Source organism: Myodes glareolus, chromosome 6, assembly GCF_982192425.1.
Source record: "Myodes glareolus chromosome 6, mMyoGla1.1, whole genome shotgun sequence".
Lineage (NCBI taxonomy): Eukaryota > Metazoa > Chordata > Mammalia > Rodentia > Cricetidae > Myodes > Myodes glareolus.
Window position 1 is genome coordinate 100650427 of NC_142031.1, and position 22714 is coordinate 100673140.

The 22714-nt window shown below is 47.1% G+C and overlaps 1 protein-coding gene across 1 annotated transcript in view; it reads right to left on the reverse strand.

Moving 5' to 3' along the window:
• The window catches only part of Dpysl5 (dihydropyrimidinase like 5), an 81807-nt gene that overhangs the window by 11015 nt on the left and 48078 nt on the right, over positions 1-22714 (reverse strand). Inside the window, exons 3-8 of the mRNA XM_048436608.3 lie at positions 10533-10691; positions 9808-9987; positions 8927-8995; positions 6481-6525; positions 4758-4833; positions 3590-3746 (exon numbers count right to left, since the gene is read on the reverse strand). Coding sequence (XP_048292565.3) covers positions 3590-3746; positions 4758-4833; positions 6481-6525; positions 8927-8995; positions 9808-9987; positions 10533-10691 — 686 coding nt within the window. The remainder of the gene's footprint in view (positions 1-3589; positions 3747-4757; positions 4834-6480; positions 6526-8926; positions 8996-9807; positions 9988-10532; positions 10692-22714) is intronic.

The following is a 22714-nucleotide window of genomic DNA, read 5'->3' on the forward strand; positions in this document are numbered from 1 at the left end:
CCCACACTGTCCCGGCACAACACACATAGCAGGTGTTTGACAAAGCTTTTCCAAGTTCAGTGTTAACCTTGCTAAGTGACTGGGAGTCAAAGTGTTCAGGAGAAAGGGTGCCAAGACTTAACAAGCCACCGTCTAGAAGCCGAAGACATTGTCACCAGTACCATCCAGGACAAAGTCTTCACACGGTGAGGGCTATGAGTACCTAAGGATCAACCAGGACCTCAGGCAGATACAGAACCGGGAAGGGAGATGAGGGAGGCGTGCCGCAGCATGCTGTCCGCCAAAGAGGGAGATTTCTAGACTAGAAGCCTCAGCTGTGAAAATGCTTCTGCCACGAAGGCAAAGCAACCCTAGGAAGGACCTGGCTGCAGTGTGGAGATCATGTGGAACCAGGGACATTGCTGGGAGTGCCCAGTAGAGACCCCAAGGCTCTCTCATTCCTTGTAGCTAAGTACATGAGCTATAGGGGCCGCCCACTCTGAAGGGGCTCTGAAAACAGAACGGGGTGTGATGGAGTCTGGGAGCAGATTTTAAGGCTACCAGACAGTTGCCAGTCAGGCTACATTGAGGGCTGTCTCTCCCCGGAGCTGGCAGGCCCATCAATTAAGGCTCTTGCCAAAGACTAATGTCTCTGGCAAGTCCACAGCAAGATGACTAAGCTCTTTGGGTAAGAGGGCTGACCTTAGCCAGGGTTCCAGAGACAGGAAGAGACTTCGGAGAGCAGGAGTGTTCTAGAACCCCCAAGTCTCCCCACATCCTCTGCACCTACAGAAGCCATGAGAAATGAGGATTTCTCAGGGTTTACTCTCTTCTCAGAGACCCCCAGATATTCAGGTGAGGCTTAGACTAGGGGAGAGTCCAACACAGAATAACACATTATAGGTCAGGAACCCTGAAACTCAATGCTCAACTTCCACCTTTAACTGAGCGCCTAACTTCCTCAGAAGCAGGTACCACTCAGCAAGTGTGAATGAATGTGGTAAAACTTATTTATTCCTTACTTACCTATCTATTTGTGTGTGTGTATGTATGTGTGCGCGCGTACACACACACATGTGTTTACCACTGCATGAGCACAGAGAACAGAGCACAATTTTCCTTCTAACACGTGGGTTCTAGAGATTAAACTCAAGTTGTCAGGTTTGGTGGCAGTGGCCTTTCACCGGCTGAGATATCTCACTTGCTCAGGAAACCAGACTTGAAAATAAAGGGCAAATGTGGATTGTACTTTTTATTCATGCTGAACTAAGAAATTACACGAAAAAGTAAGTGAAAGGTAAACAACTCAGATTCTCTTGCAGGAAAGGGAACTGACACCTGGGTTTTCCAGTCAGCATTCTGCATTGCATGAATTATATCAATAACATGTTATAGGAGAAAATTATAGTAATCATAAGTTCTTATGAATAGTTAAAATTTTGCCCTGAATCCTATAAAATAGCACACATTTACAATGTGCACTGATTAAAAAGGAACTAAAGCTATTTTTCTACCATATGAAACTATAATTCTTACATGAGAATTTAAATAATTAAAATAAATGGAAAACAGGCTTTATGAAAAATTATTCAATGACTAATGCTTCCTTTTCGTGTCTATTTGAGTATGGGCAGACTGGACGTTTACTGTGCTTTTGTTCTTTTGACGAATTTGCTTATAGAAAGTGGAACATTTCAAAGCACTCTCTGACATTGAACCAAGTCTTAAATATAATATTATTTTTAAATATGTATATATGAGTATTATGCATATTTGCATGTATGTGGGTGCACCATCTGTGCATGCATGCATTCAGAGGCCCAAAGTTGCCATTAGGTGTTTTCTACAGTGGCTCCCCACTTTATTTACTGGGTCACTTGGGTACCTCCACTTGGCTGTCAGACTCTTGAACAAGAACCCCAGGAAAGGAGAGTTTGGCCAGAAACCTTCATGTTGAGAGAAGAGACGGAAGCTTGGTGAGGAAGTGGAAAAACTTGTCTCTGCAAAGAGATTTCACCCAGATCTGACAACCTGCCAGACTACCATTTATTTATTTATTTACTTACTTACTTATTTATTATGTATACAATATTCTGTCTGTGTGTGCCCGCAGGCCAGAAGAGGGCACCAGACCCCATTACAGATGGTTGTGAGCCACCATATGGTTGCTGGGAATTGAACTCAGGACCTTTGGAAGAGCAAGCAATGCTCTTAACCTCTGAGCCATCTCTTCAGCCCCAAGACTATCTTTTAAAGAGAGATTGGAGCTAGACGAAGATGGGTCAATGATGGACAAGACCACACCTTGACCAGTATAGTTCAGTTATGTGTGCTTCTTGCCCTCTCCAGAAACCCAAACTTCGCATCAGGACCAGAAGGCAGACTTCTCTTCCAGGGGCTGAGAGGTTCTTTGGAACACTGTCCTTCTAGTTTAGCCTACAGCTCTGGGTGAGACATGGGTGGTCCAGCCTGCTCTCCCACCAAAGGGATAGTTAAGCCCCGTGAGTACTGTAGAAAGTGACCTGGAGTAAGTGACCTCATCAGAGCCCTTGCTGGCACTGGAAGGTGACTAAAAACCATGCCTGGGCATGGAGAAGATGTCCCATCATTCTTCCTCCTCCATCTGCCCCAGGATGAACAGAGAGAGCTAGGGAGTTGATCAAGGAGCCGACTATAAACTAGACAGGACTTTAATAAACAAAGGTAAAAAGAAGGTAAAGTCTCTTCCCGGAAAGTCACTAGCAGAGGGCAAAGAAACTGCAAGCTGTCCCGGAAACAAAACCAACATTTTCATGATTGTGCCTTGTCAAGTCCAGAATGTTCCTTGAACTGTTTTCTTTAGGTTGGGGTTGAGCATTAGATAGGGAGGAGATTGAGAAAGGAGGTTGGTAGAGGGTATAACAGGAATGGAGAGAGAGAAGGAATGCACAGGGGGAGGAAGAAACACACAAGGAGAGAAACTGAGGCAACAACAGGGAAAGGTGAAGGTAAGTATGGCCAATCTCCACGCCAACTGGATTGAATTAAAAGCTGCCAAGGTGTTAGGGAGGTACGCCTTTGGGTGTGCGGGCGAGGGCTTTTCTAGAAAGGACTAACTGAGGGAGGAAGAACACAGGCTGTACCATCCCAAGGTCTGAGGGTCTGGACTGAGTAAAAAGGAAAGAAATCCAGGTAGCTATCTGCATTTCTCTGCTCTGTCTCTTGATCCACTGAGGTGTGGAGTCTCCGCAGCAGCTCCCAAGCCTTCATGGAGGACCTAGCTCTGAGAAGGAGTTAAAATAAGTCATCTTCTCTTACAAGTTGCTTCCTCAGTAACTAATAAGAGAGAGGACCACACATGTGAAAAGAGGTCCTATGTCCCAGCTCCCCACTGGGCTTCAGGATGAGGTGCCAATGGCCTTTGAAATTTTGGTCAATGCTCTCACTCCAAATGAAGTTGTCAACAGGATAGCAAGGGACAGTCGGGCTCTGGAGGAAGAGGTTCAAGCAAAATCACCCCGAGGGCCCAATGGAACCAAATCCAGGCCATGTTTGGTTTCTAGCGTTGGAGGGCATCACCTTAAAGACCTAGAACCCCCTGCGTGGAGTGCTGTTGACTCCAACGCCTTACTTGGCCAGCAGGCTCATGAGGTAGGTGGAGGTGTTGGTGTCCAGTCTCAGAGGAGGCACCGTGACGTAGGCAGCCGCATGGGACCAGTCCTGGTGGTAATAGTGCAAGCCTGTGAGTGTGGCATGCGCGTTGGTGGTCTCAGCTAGCACCACTTTTCCTGGAAGGAGAGTGCAAAGCATCACGAGGTGGCTGGACAGCACATCACACTACACAGGTAAAGGGGTTGACAGCAAATAGGGAAAGGCTCGCCCCAGTTTGCTTAGGCTTGCTGACCCTGGGCAGAGAGAGACATGGATTCCGAGGCCAGGGAGCATAGAAGAGAATTTTGAGAAGTCTAGTGTGGCCTGGCTGTGTACAGATAGCTGTGGGGGAGCGAGGCAGGGAGATAGTGGGGCATGCATGTACTGCCAGGCCTAGTGGGCAGTCCAAGCTGTTCTCTGGGCAGGCAGGGGACGTGACAGCTCTGGGAGCTGCTGGGGTGGAATCCAGAGCAGAATCAGAAGTCAGGAAGTCAGAAGAGGGAGGGGCCCTCAGCTGAAGAACAGGCAGAGTGTGGGGGTCCAGATGTCACAGTTTTATGAAGGCTGTGGCACCCACGCCTCTGGCTTACACCCACAGGGTTCTAGCTTAGCTTTGTTTCTCCTGCTACCAGGACCCCTTACCAGTGTCCCCGGCCACAGGCTTCAATACTACCAGGGGTCCTGTGCTGGGAGTCACACAAAGGCCTCTCTAGGGTCGGACACAGGGTTCAAGGGAGTGAGAAAGGGAAGCTGGGCCCACACACTGTTATTTTGCCAGCGGCTTCCACCCTGGCCCCACTCCCGACATGCCCACTGGCATTGGTTTAGCATTTTATTAGTTTCCAAGGTAACTATCAGTTCAACACAACAGACCAAAAAGACGTCAATTAATGAGTCAGTTTAAGACTTAAATTTTACTTGACCCAGTCCAGGTAATAGACATTTCTGGAAAAGCTGCTATGTAAACACAAGTGAGGAGAAAGTTCTCATGTACTGAGCCCAGGCTAGCTCAGGGCACTCTGAGGCAGACAATTGTGAAGAAATGGGAAGGGCAGGCTATGCCTGGGCTCAGCAGCCAAGCCTGGCAGAATGTGAGCTGAGGAATCCTGTCCTCCTCTGATCCCACGGCACGAGGTACAAAGACTCACCTTGCATCTTAGCAGCCGCAATCACATCACCAGCCGAGATGCTGGACACATTGACCAGGTAGATGGGACAGTGAGTCTAAAGGCAAGAGACAGCAGGAAGTAGCATTACCTGCCCCTATAAGCTGCCACACCCCCAGACCACCCTTCTCTCAGTCCTGCACCGACACGCATCCCTGTGTGTCACTCGTTACTCGATGGTAGTTTACGCTCGGGATGCAGGGCTGGTGATCTGAGTACCCAAGAGGCTGCAGAACTGTGTGGAGGGAGGCGAAAGCAGATGGAGGCCAGTATCGGGGACCACCAACCCGGGGGCTGACCTCAGGTTGCAGAGGATGAGTCTAAACCTCAGATTTTCTCTGATCTCATGCTTTTTTTTTTTCCTGTTTCATTTTTTCTGTTCACAAACGTGATGACCCAGAAGCAGTCATATCTTAAACCTGACATTTCGATGCCGGCAATCTGAAGGTTGCTTTATCGATGAACAGAATGTACTCGGGAGAAAAACCAGGCTCAGAGTCTGGGCTGGACAAAACTGATCTTGTAAACATCTGGACTGTCAGATGCATCAGCTATTCTGCAGAACTGTGCAAACATAGCCCATGGCCTAATATCTTTGGGCACGTTTGCACTAAGAGCCAAGGGGCTGATGGTTGGTCAGACCCTTCCTTATTGTGGGCTGGGTGTCCATCAGGAAGTATTTGGTAAGATAACTGTTGTCATGGCAACAGAACAAGGCCCAGGAGCTAACAGGAAACCTTCCGAGATGCCATTCTGTGCCTTTACTGGTTATCAAGTTAGGAGACAGGAGTTTTGAGATACCTGGTGTGAGCTGATCAGTCCTAGGGCTGGTGATATGCAACCTCCCTATCCCCTACAATTCTAAGATCACACTTCAGCGTTTACATCCTTCTGGGTAGCCCTGGCCAGAGGGGAAGGTCCCAAGCAGGAGCCCTCACTAGAATCATGGGGTTAGGGGAAGACAAACTTTCAACACAGCATGCTGGGCACTATCCCAGTTTCTGATTGGCTGGGTCTCTCTGGAGCTCGAGAGCTTGTTGATCTGAATCTGTAATTCTGACACACGGTGCTGACTTTGCCATCCAGGAACCACGCCACTGGAAATCTAACCTTCTAGAGCTGGCGGTTCACATTATCTGAGCAAATCAAACCCTTCAGCGACATCCTGCAGGAAAGGATGGGCCTTCCGAGGCACAAAGAACTCTCCAGAGTAAGTGATGCCATCATCCCCACTTCAGATAACGAGGGAGGAGACCAGAGGGGGGCATGACGGTCATGTGGTTGAAAGCACGTTTTTAATAGTTAAGAGCAAGGTTCTGGTTTCTGGCGTCATCTCTAGCTGGTTCCCGCCACGCTCTGCCAGTGCTTTGTTAAGGGCTTTTCCTGAACTGAACCCGGGAAAGCAACAGGGAAAACAAAGGCCCCAGCGCACAGGGTTAAATGATAACTGCCTCAGTTATATACTCGAGCAAGGAATCTCAGCTTCCGCAGCTTCAGTCCTTCATCAGCTCAAAGGGGTGGGGCGGAGCGCTGGGGCGGGCAGGATGCACACCAGAACTCGGAGACTAATGTCCATCTTCAGCTGCGATCCTGAGAGCCGCTTGTGGCACTGGCCCTGTGGTCCTGAGAGTCACTGGTGGCATTGGCCTCCAGACAAGAACGAGTTCACACCATGGTCCCAGTGTGGAGGATGGGGGCTACTTACCCTGTTTGCAATGGTGATGACCCGGTGAGTGGCCTCCGCTTCTAGCTGTTAACAACAAGGGGCAATGAGGAACCAACCTTCACCACCTCCTTCAAGCCAGCTGCATCTGCCTGAGAGCTCTCTGCAGGGAGAGTGCTGGAGCAGCTGACACAGCAGAGGGCTGGCTGCATCCACAAGGACTGACTGGCTCTGGATAGGGGCAACACTCTGGCAGGGGCACCAGACTCCAACCACTAGGACTTCCATGGAAAGAGAATCCCAGGATTTAGGATACCAGGTGCATCCTGGTAGATGCCACTCAGGACTTAGAAAGGTGCTTGCTGGCCAAGCCAGGTGACATGAACTTGTTGCTTGGGACCAACAGAGTTGGCCTCTAAGGACCACAAATGTACTGCAGCACCCCTCCCCCACACAAAGTGATAACATACCTTTAAGAAGGTCTTAAGGCAGTGAAAGGATATTAAACACACAGCAATGTAGAGTGTCACCTCTCCCTGTCTGCTGGTGCAACGGCTATCACAGAAACGCAGTACAGACATCCAAACGGAGATTAGCCTGCATCAGGCTTTCTGTACCCTAGCCTTACTGACACCGGAGCCCAAGAATTCTCTGTGGTTGGAGCTGTTGGCACACCACTGGATGGTTTGCTGCATCCCTTGATTTTATCCATCAGATACCAGCATTGCTCTCCCCACCCTCCCTGCTGGACCAACTGAAAACATCTGTAGATACGGTCAGATGTTTCTGGATGGCCAGTCTGCCCTGGAAGAGACCCAGGTCCATGCCTTTTATTTTTATTTTTCAGGCCCATCTCTTTTGAGCAGTAGATGCTGACAGTTACAGTCATTTTTGTTGCTACAACCTTGTTCTTCCTCTTGTTGCCTGGCACAGACAGCTAAAGCCTGAGTCTGAGTTGGCCCTTTGCCAACCTTGTCAAAGATCCACCCCATGAATCAAGTGCCCCGAGTCTCCAGGAACCCAGGCCGGCCTCACATTCACCACATAGCAGAAGATGACTTTGAACTTCTTGATCCTCTTGCCTTCACCGCTCAACTGTATGTGTTACATGTGGTGTTGGGTATAGTACCAGGACCTCATGCATGTTAGGCAAACATCTACCAAATGAGCTACATTCCCAGCCCTGGCGCCTATTTCTCTACAGATTCTGAGGTGCCCAAGCAGGACCTACATTTAAACCAGTGGCCAACAGGGACAGGATAAAGGTGGGAATAAGCTAAGCCAAGTTGGCTCTTGAGTGATAGTAGGATTCCACATCGGGCTCCTGGAGCTCTAACTACTGCCCGCTATGACTGAGGGACTGATTGAGACAGGCTCTCGCTATGTAGCCCAGGTCTGCCTGGACCCGAGCCCTTTCTGCCTCAACCTTGCTGGAGCTGGGAATACAGATCCCACATGACCCTCCCATTACTCTGTGTTTTAGGCTTTGAAGAAAAAAGAGTAGTTTTCTGCTTCAAAGGGTGAGCCTGTCGGAACACAGTACTAGCACAAGCAGGCATTATCTATCAGACGGCGGTTCCACTAGAGCAGATCTCAGTGACAGACCACTGGCTATCCAAGTCAACTCCCAATGAGTGCACACAGCGCCTTTCCTTCCCACTCTGGTGAGAAGCGGAGAGTCTGAGGGAACACGGACAGACATGAGCTTTGTTTCTGGTGGGAAGGCTCCAAGTCTTCCTCAGTCAGAAGTGCATCTCCAGAACGCAGAGTCTGTCCCTTTTGTCACAGCACTCAATTCTGGATACAGTGACCCTGAAATGGTCTCCCCAAAGCCTCAAGATTAGAATTAAATGGCGCTTGATGGGGTTTATCCTGTCTTTCCAAAGGAAGGTCAAGGTAGCCTCAACATTGGTTTTCCTTGGGAAGCTTCAAGATGGAAATTTCATCTATGGGGGAAAATGGTGTAACACATATTTCCCCTATGCAAATGACATAATTTTATTTTCCTCTGTTTTCTGAGAGAGGGTCTCAAGTAGTACAAACTGGTTCCAAACTTGCTATGTAATGTATTCTTGACATTTCTCTAAAAGACTGCATGAGTGTTACGGTTTCCTATGGTCTCCTGACACGAATTCTTGGTCCTTAGATAGTGGTGGTGTTTCTAGAAACATAAGGTGAGGCTGAGCTGGAGGACGGAGATCATAGGTCATAAGTCATAGGTCATAGGGATGAGTCTTCCTGGTTGATTATCAAGGGAATAGCTCTCCTTTGCCACACGTCCCTGTCATCATGACATTCTGATCAAGTTAAACATCCCCTGGATTCTTTGAAACCATGACCACGTGCAAAATAAATAATAATAATAATAACAACAACAATAACAATAATAATAGTTTTCTCTCAGGCTTATTTTCAGTGACAGAAAGCTAACGAATACAGGAAGACTACATGAAAAAAACTGGCCGTAGACACAGGAATTTTCTCCTACCTCCTCTGGACGACTGATCTCGATTCCTTCTGGGCCTGTGATACCCAAATCAAGAGCCTCCTTAGCACCCTGAATAATAGCACAAGAGAGACAACTGAATTATAGAGATACAAGACATTACCAAACCCCAAGGGACAGCCAAGTATGTCAGGCACGTCTTCCTTCCACACTGCACATTTTCCAAAGAATAAATCCAGGGGCCTCATGCAGTAAACTTCCCCTGATTCCCTTCTCACTTCTTAATGACTAGGCAATGCCTTTTATTCTTAAAAATACAGCCCAGTTGCTAAGCAACAGCTGTGGGGTACCAAAGACAAACACCATTAGTTGGTTTAAAAGTTCAAGCTGTCTCTGGAAATCTCAACACATGTCTCTGGTATCAGTGACTTCAAGATCAGCTTCACCCCAAGACTTAGGAGAACCAAGGGGTCCCCCCCTTCTACCAGAGAACAGATTTCTATGATGCAACAGTTCTGATGGACAGGTTTAGGAAAATGGAATGTTGTTTATTTTTGCACGCTGTACCTCAAAAAATATTCCCAAGAGATGTTCTAAATTATTTTGCTATAGTGGAATTTAAATATCATAACATTCACACTAAATTATTATCAAGACTTAAGAAACCTCTTGGACTATAAAGAGATATTTTAATATATATTTAACATATATCTTCATATATGTGTATATCTAAAGTTTGAATTTCATACCAAGATTTGGCACCTCAGATGTCCACTTCTCACATCATTTATTTGTATGATTTATTGATTGTGTGATTTAAAACTAGATTTATTGAACCCTGAAGGACAGTGACAAACAGGGTGCCCCTGAACACTGTGCCCACTGGCCCCACCCCCACCCAATAACCTCTACTGCTGACTTGCCTCAGCCACGAGCTCCCCGTTTTCAGCGTGAACTCGGGGAATCGCCCCAAAGTCCCTGCAGGCATGAAACACTTGGTAGAGCTCACTGTCTCGAAGCATGTACAGGTCCTTGTAGGTCATGAACATCTGGAAGGAGTTGACCCCCTTCTCCCTCACTAGTGTCTCCATTTCTGCTTTCACCTGGAGAGCAAAACACAAAGTCAGTGCCAAGGAGGACCAGCAGGCGCTGGCCCGGTGAAGAGATGGACCAGGAAGTGCTGAGAATGGCCAAGCCTAATTCTGTCTCAGAGGCCTCCAATCAGTGCACACAGGACATGGCTCTCTGTGCCAGAGTCGACCATTGGCTTTCAGTGCCTGAGCCGACCATTAGGCATTCCTCCCCATTGGATGTTCATGGGACCCCATGCACACATCAGAACATACTGAGCCCCAGCAGTCACTGTGAGGAGACAATGCTCCTGAGTTTGGACCATGGCCTTGGACTCTGTTGCAGCGTGATGCTCACTGCGAATGCTGGAAAACGGGTTCTTTAAGTTTGGCAGGACAGTCCCCCTCCCCACCATCTTTATGGGCCCCTAAATGTGTCTGGCACATTGGGAAGTGGTGGTGGGGGCACTGTTTACACACCCAGAAGAGCATCAGGCCCCAGTCAGCTCAGTTAAACTCCACTCTATGAACCAGACCACTGGTGCCTCCTTTGTCGGGGGTTCCATCAGCACTGTTACCTTGGGTGCCCACCAGGTGATCCCCACATGGAGGGCATAGTCACAGCAGACTTTGGGGTCAGCGAGACCCCTGCACTTCTCATAGGCTTCCACGAGGGAGGTCTCCTTGTCAGGAAGGACATGGCCGATGATCATGGTGGTGCCTCCAACGAGCGCTGCCTGAAGGAACAAGGGGAAAGGTCATCTTGTCACCTCTCTGTCTGCACTGATGCCACTAACAAGGTGAGACACGGTGCTCAGGGTGCACTGGGAACAACCACGGGGAAGGTGAGAGCCAGACACAGCAAGGCTGGGGAGAGGCCATAAAGGGTGGTTCAGAGAGGCGCGGTGGATGATGGTCCTTAGAACTGTGGGTCCAGCAAACAAAGCTGCTTCTTCCTCATGCAGAGTTCTGGCTCGGTCCTTTGGAAAAAGCACTTAGCATGTCACAAAGCTAGATCCTACCTGCCCAGCAAGGCCTCCCTCCAAGTGACTGCTGGCTGACTTCAATATATAGACAACACAATCAAAGGCCCAACTATGTGTACATATGTTATGGTGTGAAGCAAAATCAAGGGTTCATGCACAAAATTTGATGATCTACACATACATTAAACCATAGTGCGTAATGTGATATTTTGAAGATATTGTTTTATTTTGTCACTTCTTTTTAAAAAAATTTATTTATTTACTTATTATGTATACAATATTCTGTTTGCATGTATGCCTGCAGGCCAGAAGAGGGCACCAGACCTCATTACAGACGGTTGTGAGTCACCATGTGGTTGCCGGGAACTGAACTCAGGACCTTTGGAAGAGCAGGCAATGCTCTTAACCACTGAGTCTTCTCTCCAACCCTATTTTGTCACTTCTTATGAGGCAGTTTTCTTAAAGATTCAACTGCGTCTTCAACATCCGTCCCTTTGTCTTCATTTCCCTCACCCCTAGCATCTTAGGTTCATTTCTTTTCTTTCTTCTTTCATTCTCTCTCTCTCTCTCTCTCTCTCTCTCTCTCTCTCTCTCTCTCTCTCTCTCTCTCTTTCTTTCTTTTTTATTTTTGTTTTTCAAGACAGCTTCTCTGTGTAGCCCTGGCTGTCTTGAAATGGGAATCCGAAGTCTAGTCCTCACACTTTTGAGGGAAACACTTTGGTCACTGAGCCATCTTGTCAGCCCCTCAAAAGAAAATTTTAGAAGCTTCATTCACAATCACAAGTCAACCCCCTCCCCAGGAAAAATGACTAAGTCCATAATAATTTCCCCCATTACTCAAAACGGAAAAATTTTTTGAGCAAGTGACTTTTGTGAGCTTCCAAAGCTGACATTACCCAAAGGAAGCTTTGGGTAAAACTGTTCCCAAACCCTGTTGTTATGATTAACATAGCCAAGAGAGGGTTCTTCACACATAGGGCTAGCTTCCTGGTTGAGCAATTGAAAGAGAAAGTCCAATATCACTTCTGGAATGGTAAAGTGCCATCTTGATGGGTGTGCTTAATTATCTTAATTATATTCTTTTCCAGAGGGGTGAAAAGCCTGAAGAAGCTGCCTTCTCTATAAAAGTCAAATTCCCTGACCACAAACAGAAGACATGGCTGGGTGGGGGGACGGGGACTAAGGCACCAAGAGAAATGAGTCTAGCAATAGAAAAACAATTAAGGCAAAATCTCATCGCCTCCGTGGTCTGACTTCATTCACTGCTCAAAGCAGTCAACAGAGGGCGGTAGCTCCGTGTACTACACACGGTGGAACAGAGGTGGGGAAAGTGGGGGGAGGAGAGGGGTGGGGCGCAGATTGTAGTTTACAGCTGGCTTCTGTTCCCGGTTCTGCCGGATCCCGCCAGGCTGATTCATGCTCACAGCAGGTGGATGCACTCTGTTTTGCCTGCCCAGCGTTTCTTGCCTGTCCACGTGCACGTGGGAGAGTCTGGTATAGCAGCGTTGTGTACCCTAAATTGTTTGTTCTTCTTTGATTCTCCGTGCTGTCCTTTGTGCCCCTTCAACACAGCAGCAGCCAGGGATGAGGAAAAAAGAGACTCCCGGGGGACACAGTGATAAAGGAATTAGGACCCCCGAGGCAAGGGTGGAAAAGCAATTCATTCGCAAGTCTTCAAGTATGGGACAGTACAGATCGGGGCCGTTATCCTCCTACCATGACAAATACGATCTTACAAGGGCCTCTGAAACCGAGCTACAGTGCAGAGAAATTGACTTCCCGCGGAGTCCACCCTTCTCAACAGGTTCCATCCTGGACATATGCTGAGCACACAGGTCTAAACTCTGTCCGTTGCTGTAAAATGCCATCCTTGGACCTAGTGTGCACAGAGTTGTGTTCTGAGCCCCAAGAAGAGAGGTTAGGCTTGTGTGAATCCTGGAAGGGCTCCTGGCCTTTAGTCAGGGAATGCCAGGGACCAACAATGGTGTGGATATGGATTAAGGGGCTCTAGGCAGACACAGCCTCTGAGTTCTGTGGGAAAGGCGTACAAGTTGCCCAAGGCCCAAGCAGTCTTCTCTGGAGTTTAACGATAGGAACTGAAGAGTTCTGGAAAGTATGCAGATCAGTGGTATTGAGCCCCCTGACCCCACCTACTGGCAGTTATCTGGAGCAGCTGTGAGCCCCCTCTGCACCTCCACAAGTCACTCATCTTCATGGTTGCAGCTACGGGAGGCTTGGAAGGGTGCCCTGGTAATGTCACTATCACCACTGCTCCTGAGGGCCTCCTGTGGGCCTCCAAACCAGAGTTCACAGGCTCAGCAAACTCTCTTCCCGCCAGTTGCGGGCCCAGGGCTTACCTGACAATGGGAAGTGTACATTCTCTCACAGGCCACACACACACACACACACACAGACACACAGACACACACACACACACACACACACACACACACACACACACACACACACAGGGCTAGCCTTTCAAACAGGCACAGTTCTGATGCTCAGGATGAATGCTTCGGGCTCCATGTTCACAAGAACAGGATGGTTTCACAGATGTGACAGATCTTTGGGTCGTCCCCCTCTTGAAGGCCTTGCAGAGACATCACTGGGGCAAGGCACTGTCCTGCTCCTGATGCTTCCAGAAGGATGTGTGGAAGGATACTTGGCTGTGGGCCTGTCACATGTCATAACTACTTACATGAACAGCGTTGCTTAGGTGAGTTGTGGAGGATACTTAGCCAAAGGCAGTAAGGTGATGCTCATGGATGCTGTCTTAGGGTTTCTATTGCTAGGATGAAACACCACGCACCAAAGCACCTTGGGGAGGAAAGAGTTCCACTTAGCAGTCCACCATCAAAGGAAGCCTGGGCAGCAACTCACGGCAGAGCTGAAGCCGAGGCCATGCCTTGCTTCTCAGTTTGCTCAGCCTGTTTGAGGTGGCACCACCCACAGTGGGATGGGCCTCTCACAGACCAGTCTGGGGGGGCATTTTCTCAGCGGGATCCCTCTTCCCACATGGCTCTAGCTACCGTTGAGTAAACAAAACCCTAGCAGCAGAGAGGCTGAGTAGTGACAGCAATGCTCAGTGAGCAAAGCAGCAGACTCTGCGATGCGGGAGGAAGCAGGTAAATACATTACTGATGGCTGTTTTGGGGTGACTGGTCCTGAGTGGCTTGTTTTTTTCTTCTTTTCTAAAATTTATTTAATGGGCTATATCAATTTTACAACATACACTAAAAGCAATATCATCTTTGTAATATGCACTATGCAAATCTGCTTGGAAGAAGCTAAAACTAAATTTAGTTAGCCATGTCTCCATGTGTAAAAGATGTTAGTTATTTCAGATGTTTACAGAACATTATACAGATATTTCAGATGCAGAGTAAAGGCACAGGAGATAAAAAAAAATTCTGCCCATGTAACCTACCAATACATTTATCAGATACTAATAATTTCATCATTTTTGCTTCAGATATTTTAAACATTTTATTTTTACCAAGAATGGTAATTTGGGGGGCAGTGTAAGAGGTTGAATCCAGGGTCTCATGTGTTAAACCTTTGCTTTACCACTGAGGTACACCCCCCTGATGAGATTTTTTTCTTTGTATATTTGGGTATGTACGTGTCTGTAGTGTGTGTGTACGTGTGGTTTCATGTTCATATGTGCGCATCTGTGTGTTCAGATGCACATTTGCATGTGTGTGTGCGCATGTGTTCATTCTCATGCGTGTGCCTGCGTGTTCAGATGTACATCTGCATGCATGTGGCTGCATGTGGAGCCCAAAGATTGACATCAGGTAGGCGTCTTAATTGCTCTCCAGTGTCTTTCCTGAGGCAGACTTTCTCACTGGGCCCAAAGCTCACAGATTTGACTAGTCTATCTAGCCAGCTTGCCCAAAGGTTCCGCCTGTCACTGAATTTCCCCAAAGCTGGGATTATAGGAGAACTGACACACTCACCTACCTGGCCTTTTGCGTGGTCCTGGGTATCTGAACTCCTGTCCTCACGCTGTGGCAAGTGACTTATTTGCTGAGTGTCTCTTCAGCCTGAGGTACTCTCCAAATGAAATATTTATTCTGGTAGACCCAGTACTCTCCACCATTACCTGCCCCAAGCTGACATACTTCTCTGTGTTTATCTAGTCCACGATGCTATCACGCTGTCCGCATCCTTTGGCAACTTGTTTCCTCAGACATTAATTGTTTCACCTCCTGCTTGAATACCCTCATGCTTGTGTGAGCAGAGCCCGCACTCAGATGCACACTGGTGGGAAGTGGAAGTGGATTTTTATAGAGTCTGCAGACCTTCAAAAACCCAGCGAAGAGCTGAACCCATCAGGGTTTCCTTGAACTTGGTGGCTGACCAAAACTGTCCATCTAGCAATCCAAGCCTTTTACACACACACACACACACACACACACACACACACACCTGCCTAACCAGGTCTTCCTGCCTGTGTATGTGGGCATGACTTTTATCCTATTGTATGATTTCACATCTCTGTCAATTAATGAGGACATGAATTATCTAACCAGCAGTCACATACACACACTATGAACACTTGGCAGAGTGTGAAACACAATTTTATTACTTCAAAAAGGCTACTGATATTTTGTTCTTGACATGTATGGCATACTGCTGGGTCAATCTAGATTTATTTGATGCCCAGGAATGCTACCCTTCTTTGTTCTCTAAAACCACTAATCGTACTTAATGATGATCCACTTTATGACTCAGTTGGCCAAGAGTAGGAACTGGTAGCAAAGTTTAACCTTTTATGCATGTTATCTTCCTTCATCTGTCACAAGGCCATTCCATCAGACCACGCTATGGGGGAAATGCAGGGGTCTGCATGCTCACCAGGCACCCGCTCTGCAAACTGCACAGTTACGGGTCATTTAGATAATGTTTCTTTTCAGACAAGGGAAGGAACAAGGAGTTGGTCCTTCTCAGCTTTCTCAGGGCAAAGAGCTCTGGAGGGACATGCTCTTGGTATCTTTCATACTGCTACAGATCTCACTCTTCCCTCCAGCTTCCTATAGTGATTCCCTGACCCCCTCCCACCATGCTTCCCCATCCAATGTGGTTGTCTTTATCCAAGGCCAAGAATTAACAAATCAAGGCAAAACAACATTGTCCTCTGTTGATTGGCATTTGGGTCAAGTCCAAAACTCGGGCCTCCAGGGAAAAGGTGCAGGATCACAGGGGTGTGTATGCAAGGGAAACTTTGAGATACTCCTACAGAGATGTATGGGCTGAGGAAAACTCATGTTACAGGGAGTTTATATGTAGTGATATTTTGTTTGTGGTTTAACAAATAAAGCTTGCCTGAGATCAAAGTGCAGGGAGTTAAGCCCCTAGAGGCCAGGCAATGGTGGCGCACACCTTTAATCCCAGGACTCGGGAGACAGAGGTAGACGGATCTCTGTTAGTTCAAGGCCACCCTGGGCTACACGAAATTGATCCAGTCTATAAGAGAAACAGAGCTCACACAAAGGTGATCCCAGTCATTTGGGAGCCCATGCCTTTAATCCCAGCACTAGAGAGCTGGAGAGGTGAAGTGATATGGCTGGACACAGAGAGGAACATAATGAGGGAGGAGACAGGAGTTTATTGCAGTCTGAGGATGCAGTCTGGGGATGTACTCTGAAGCAGTCAGTCAGAGGATGCAGTCTGAAGACAGGATCATCCTTTTGGCCTGAGGATTTGGCAGACGTAAAAGATCTTTCTCTGTGTCTGGATGCACTGCTTCTCTGATCTCTTTATTTTCACCCCCTAATATCTGACTCCGGGTTTTAATTTACTAAGACCAATTAGAATTCATGCTACATATATACTGAGATTCAGATGACAAGTATCCAAAGTTACTATGGTTTGGATATAGTTCGAATGTAACTTCCTACTGGTCTGTGTGTTAAAATTTAATCCCCACCGAGAGATACTGAAAGGGCAGAAACAATCCCCTTGCTGTGTTTAGAGGTGGGGAGCTTTAGGAGGTGATTAGGACAAGGTCATGGAGTGGGGCCTTGTGATCTAACACAGCAGTCTTACAGGGAGAAAGACCAGAGAATACGTAGCCATATGTTTGTCTTCACGGTCTCTTGCTCCGCGTCACCCTACATACTATTAGGATACTCCTGACAAAATGCCACCACCAGATGTAGCCCCTTGGCCTTGGACCTCAAGAATCACAAGCCAACCTAAGTCTTTTTTTTTGAGTATAAATCATACAGCCTGTAGTATTTCATTACAGCAACAGTAAACAGGCCAATGGAGCTCTAGTTGTAAATGCATCTTCACGCAGTTGCTGAAGCCATCATTTGTTTATGTGGATCTGCTTCTCAAGTATCGCTGAACTACTTTTTCCTTTCATATTAAAATCTTCTTCCATTTTTTTTTTTAAAAATTCACATTCTCTAAGTACTGAAAAAAAATCACTGGCTCAGTGGTTTCTATATTACTTGGGGTAACATCCTTCACTTCCTGCTCAGTGGTTTCTATAATACTTGGGGGTAACACCCTTCACTTCCTGCTAAGGGGTTTCTATAATACTTGGGGGTAACATCCTTCACTTCTTGCTCAGTGGTTTCTATAATACTTGGGGTAACACCCTTCACTTCCTGCTAAGGGGTTTCTATATTACTTGGGGGTAACATCCTTCACTTCCTGCTCAGTGGTTTCTATATTACTTGGGGGTAACATCCTTCACTTCCTGCTCAGTGGTTTCTATAATACTTGGGGTAACACCCTTCACTTCCTGCTAAGGGGTTTCTATAATACTTGGGGGTAACACCCTTCACTTCCTGCTAAGGGGTTTCTATAATACTTGGGGTAACATCCTTCACTTCCGGCTAAGTGGTTTCTATAATACTTGGGGGTAACATCCTTCACTTCCTGCTCAGTGGTTTCTATAATACTTGGGGTAACATCCTTCACTTCCGGCTAAGGGGTTTCTATAATACTTGGGGTAACATCCTTCACTTCTGGCTAAGGGGTTTCTATAATACTTGGGGTAACATCCTTCACTTCCGGCTAAGGGGTTTCTATAATACTTGGGGTAACATCCTTCACTTCCGGCTAAGGGGTTTCTATAATACTTGGGGTAACATCCTCACTTCCACAGTTATCCGTTGCTCGCCAGCCTTCTTGGAAACCAGCTTTTTCTCGGCATTGCATTTTTGTTTCGTTTCTGTTTGTTTGTTTTTGAGATGCGGTCTCCCGGTGTAGTAGCTGTGGCTGACCTGGAACTTACTACGTAGACTATGTCATGACCTTTCAGTGTGCACATCCAGAGCATTCCTGTATCTAAAACTCACACCTCATCTGCTCAGCTTTCTTCAGAGGATGCAGGCAGCATTCCATTCCCAATGCACTTCAGGGAAAACACTTTCCTAATGTGTATGCTGACACTTCAAAGACAAAATGCTAAGCCCAGAAGCAAAATTACCCCAGCGTGAATCAAACCTGGGGCAGGGGTGCAGATGGAGGCTTAAATCCTAGTTTCAGAGGCAGATACAGTGGTACACACTGCAACCTAAGCACTTGGGAGGTGGGGGCAGGAGGATGGGGAAGAGTTTAAGAGCGGCTTCAGCTACATAGTACATTTGAGACTGGCTTACACTATGGGAAAATCTGACTTTATTTTTGTTTTCAAAAAAAATTTTTTTTAATGAACTTTATAAATTTTCATCTCTTTTGGCTTCCATTTAACTCTGACTTTTCAGTAAAGCACCCTAGTTCTGTAACTTAGTAGCTCTTACATTTGAACAATTTTTAATCATTCTGAACTCCATTTGCTCATTTTAGACATGGAGGGGGGAATATGGCCCTCATGGGGGTGACTATAGCCCTCATGGGGGTGACTATAGTCCTCATAGGGGTGACTATAGCCCTCATAGGGGTGACTGTAGCTCTCATAGGGGTGACTGTAGCCCTCATGGGAGTGACTACGACAATTAAGAGATGGAGAGATGACTCTGGGGGGTTAGATGCTTGCTGCCAAGTCTGACCGCATATAACTCACTAATGCAGGGGAGAAAAAAGAATTAAGTGGTATCATATGTGTCAAGTACCCAACTCTGTGCCTGCACAGGGGAGCTCAATAAACCGTGACTGTTGGCAGCGGGGACTTGGAAGTGGCATCATTTTTCCTCTGTCCTCTGCAGCTGGGGCTTCAGGAACAAGAATATTAGTACCCTGTGGAGCAGAGTTCAACTGGCAAACAGACCGAGGGGAAAATGCTCATTTTCAATAGAAATGACTTCAGGAGACAAAGTCCTCATGGACGATGGAGAAGGTCACTTTCAAAAGAGCACTTGAGGAAGGCAAGGTCACATTGGGGCAGGGAGTCGGTACGACCACCAGAGTAGGAAGTGGTGTGTAAAGCCGGGGGCACAGCCAGAGGATGTAGAATGGACCTGTTTGATTTGGGCTGAGGAAATAAGGATTAAGACCGAGCGAGCGCATGAACCTTGATTAACCTGGAATTCATGCAATTAGCGATGTTGTCAACCTGTATTCACAGAGGTGGTAGCAATGACGGGACTCAGGGAGTGTGGGCCTAGGAGCTCCTGGAGAGAGAACCCTGGCTCTGCTCCCACCCTCAACATGTCTACCGCCCAGGAAGACGCTGCTTTCAGAGCTGGGATGGGTTTCTCCTTGCTCTTGGCTATAAGCTATTTGCAGCCATGGCCAGCCTCAGGCGACGACAGAGGAGGACCATGACAATCAGATAAGAGTGTTCCTCTGGCTGTATCAGAGTTCTTGGGATGGGGATGGGAAAGACAGATGTGGAGCAGGTTCCCTGAACAAGCAAGTTTTGACAACAGAGGAGAAAAATAACTGGCAGGGGAGGCTGAATGAACTGAGTGGCTGACAAACAGTACCAGGAAGGGGGATCAAATGTGCAGGGGGTGCAGGGGGTGCAGGGGGAGGGTGTCTTTAGGTAAAATGGGATAGGGCTTATTCAAGTGGAAATGAAAACTGTGGATACTTGCATAACTGAGCATTTATTGAATACTTGTTTATTTCTGAAAACAGTCTATAAAAAAGGTGCACCATCCCCATTGGTCAGATGAGGAAGCTAAGTCGTCCGTCACACTGGTTAGGCTGAGCTACTACTTGCCACCCATTTGGGAGGGGGCGTGGATACAGAAGAAGACGGGGAGGGTTGAGGCAGCCAGCGCACTCTCTTGGTCCCAGACTTCCTAGCAGAACAGGAAGTGAGGCTAAATTCCCTGAAAGCTGGTGTGAACAAGGATGAGAGTCAAGAAAAGCACATGAAAATTCACTTTAGGATAGTCACAGGGACCTCCCAAAGCCAGAAGCTGGGCAAGAGAAAGCAGGCTGAGACAGCTGAGCAGGGAGAGCCAAGAAGGACTAACGAAGGGGTCTAGGAGCCAGGTAGAAATCTAACACGACACAAAACGAAGTGGGGTCCTAGGGAAGGTTAAATTTTGCTTGGGCTGAAGGTGCCATTTGCATGTATGCATGTATGTATGTATGTATGTATATATGTATGTTTGTATTTATTTATTACCACTACAGCCCAGGCTGGTCACAAACTTGCCCAAATAGTTGAAGGTGACCATGATCTTTGGAACCTTCTGCCACCACCTCTCCAGTGTTAGTGTGAGTGACGTATACCACCACACATGGTTATAGCAGTGGTTGGTGTGGATTTAACTCAGGGCCCCATGCCTGCTTGGTGAAATGAGACCCCAAACCATTCTGAGACCCTATCCTTTATTGCTACTTGCACGGAGAGATCCAGAGAGGTCCTCCCTTCTGTCTTCACAGTCGCTTTCACATGTGGTCGACATCGCCATCATCCCAGATTTTCAGAGACCAGCCAGGCTGCAATCTAGGCATTTGTACTCCCAAGCCCACGCTCTCCTGTGCCAACAGGTGTCACGTGTCTCGAGCTGTCCCACCCCAGTGTCAGGGTTTCCTGGAGGGTGTCCTTAAAATAGACCGCTAACAAGGAAGTGTACACAGAGGGCTTAACGGTTTTTTCCCCCATGTTGGGAGTTAGGAATACATGAATATCAATTGGTGGGAGGAATATAAAAGCATGTATGATTTTTATAGTGAGGCATGACACACATTCTCATGGTTAAGACATTCTCTTTAAGTCACAGAATGAATAAATTTCCACAAGACTGGCCAGGGAGACAGGCACAGCCTAACATCATCTTCCTCACTGAAGTAATTAGCCTATTATGACAGTAACTTCTAGGTTTAACTTCAGCAAATAATAGTAATAATAATAATAATAATAATTATTATTATTATTATAAATAGCCTACTGTGTGTAGCATTCTTAATATTTACTATTGTTTTTGATCCTCAAAATGGCTCCATACCCATAGCTAGCCAAAGCATTGAAAATAAGTGACCGCTGAATGCTTAGCCCTAAACGGGACACCTGTACCGATCCCCTCAAGGTTCAGGGAACACTGGGAAAGAGAGGATGGAAAGAAAGAACAAGCTGGAAGACGGGGAGGGGTGCTGGAAGATGCTATCTTCGGGTCACGATGTGGCCGTTGCATGCATGAGCTTGCTGTAACTGTGGTGACCTATACACATGCTCAAGGTGACAAGCTCAGCCAGCATTCCAGCAGGCGGACTCAACAGTTGTTAAAAAAGATAGAATCCCGAAGATGGGAGGGGGCTATGTTGAGAGGTATGGAGGAGTAGAAGGGAGGGGTTGGAGTGAGTGCGATCAAGACACATTGTGTACATGTATGAAACTGACAAAGAATAAATAAAAGATAAGCTTTTTTAAAAAAGGCTCTGTAAGCTGGAAATAGTAATGTATACCTTCCCACAGAAATGGGTCCCTGTGAGTGGGAGGCCAGCCTGGTCTACATAGTTGTATAAATTTCCTGCAAGATTGTAACAGTCCATCCTGCAGGGAGTTTCTTTAACCTAGTAGATAAACAATTCAAAATAGGAAGTACCAGAAACTGACTAGATTTATTAGGCCCCGCCCTGCTAGAGTAAGCAGTAAAATCTGCAAAGATGCTCAGACAAGCCAAGCTGCCAAGAGGACTCTGGGACCCGATCAGCTGCGGTTCCAGGAAGGGGTTCAGGCCAACTGACACACCAGAAAGGACATTCTAACCTGTTGAGTTGCCTGCAGGCTGTGCACTGTGCTCCAGGTCCCCAGCTTTGAGAGTGTCACCCATGCTGGGGTGGGCTTTAGTGATACATCTGTCTTTGAGTCACTTCTGCTCCTATAGGTAAACTTTCCCCCATACTCCTGTAAGGAACCCCAAAGTCCCAGCAAGCTGGACTCTGCGGTATGCATACTGTCTCTCAGGGGGTTCTTAGCTGGGGTGAGTAAACATGAGTGTTTTGTCTCCCCAGGGAAAGTTTGTCACACAATAGTATATTCTAGGATAGCCAGGGCTGCAGAGTGAGACCTTGTCTCAACAACAATGAAAAACACTCTGTAATTACATGTGGTCTGTGCACACAACGGAGCGTTCTTCTGACATGCTCCAACATGGCTGAACCTTGAAGGCATTATGCTAAGGGACAGAAGTAGCCACCATGGACAAGCCCTGGGTGATTGTACTCAAACGTAGAACTTGAGTGGTCCTAGCACAGGACAGAAAGTAGAACCGATGTGTTACAAGGAGGACAGAGGGAATGGGGTTAGCTAGCATTTAGTGATGGGGAGCTGCAATTAAGACAAAAAGCTCTGGACACATGGGTGGCAATGTGTCCAGATGAATGTGCCTGAATCCCACAGAATGATATACGTA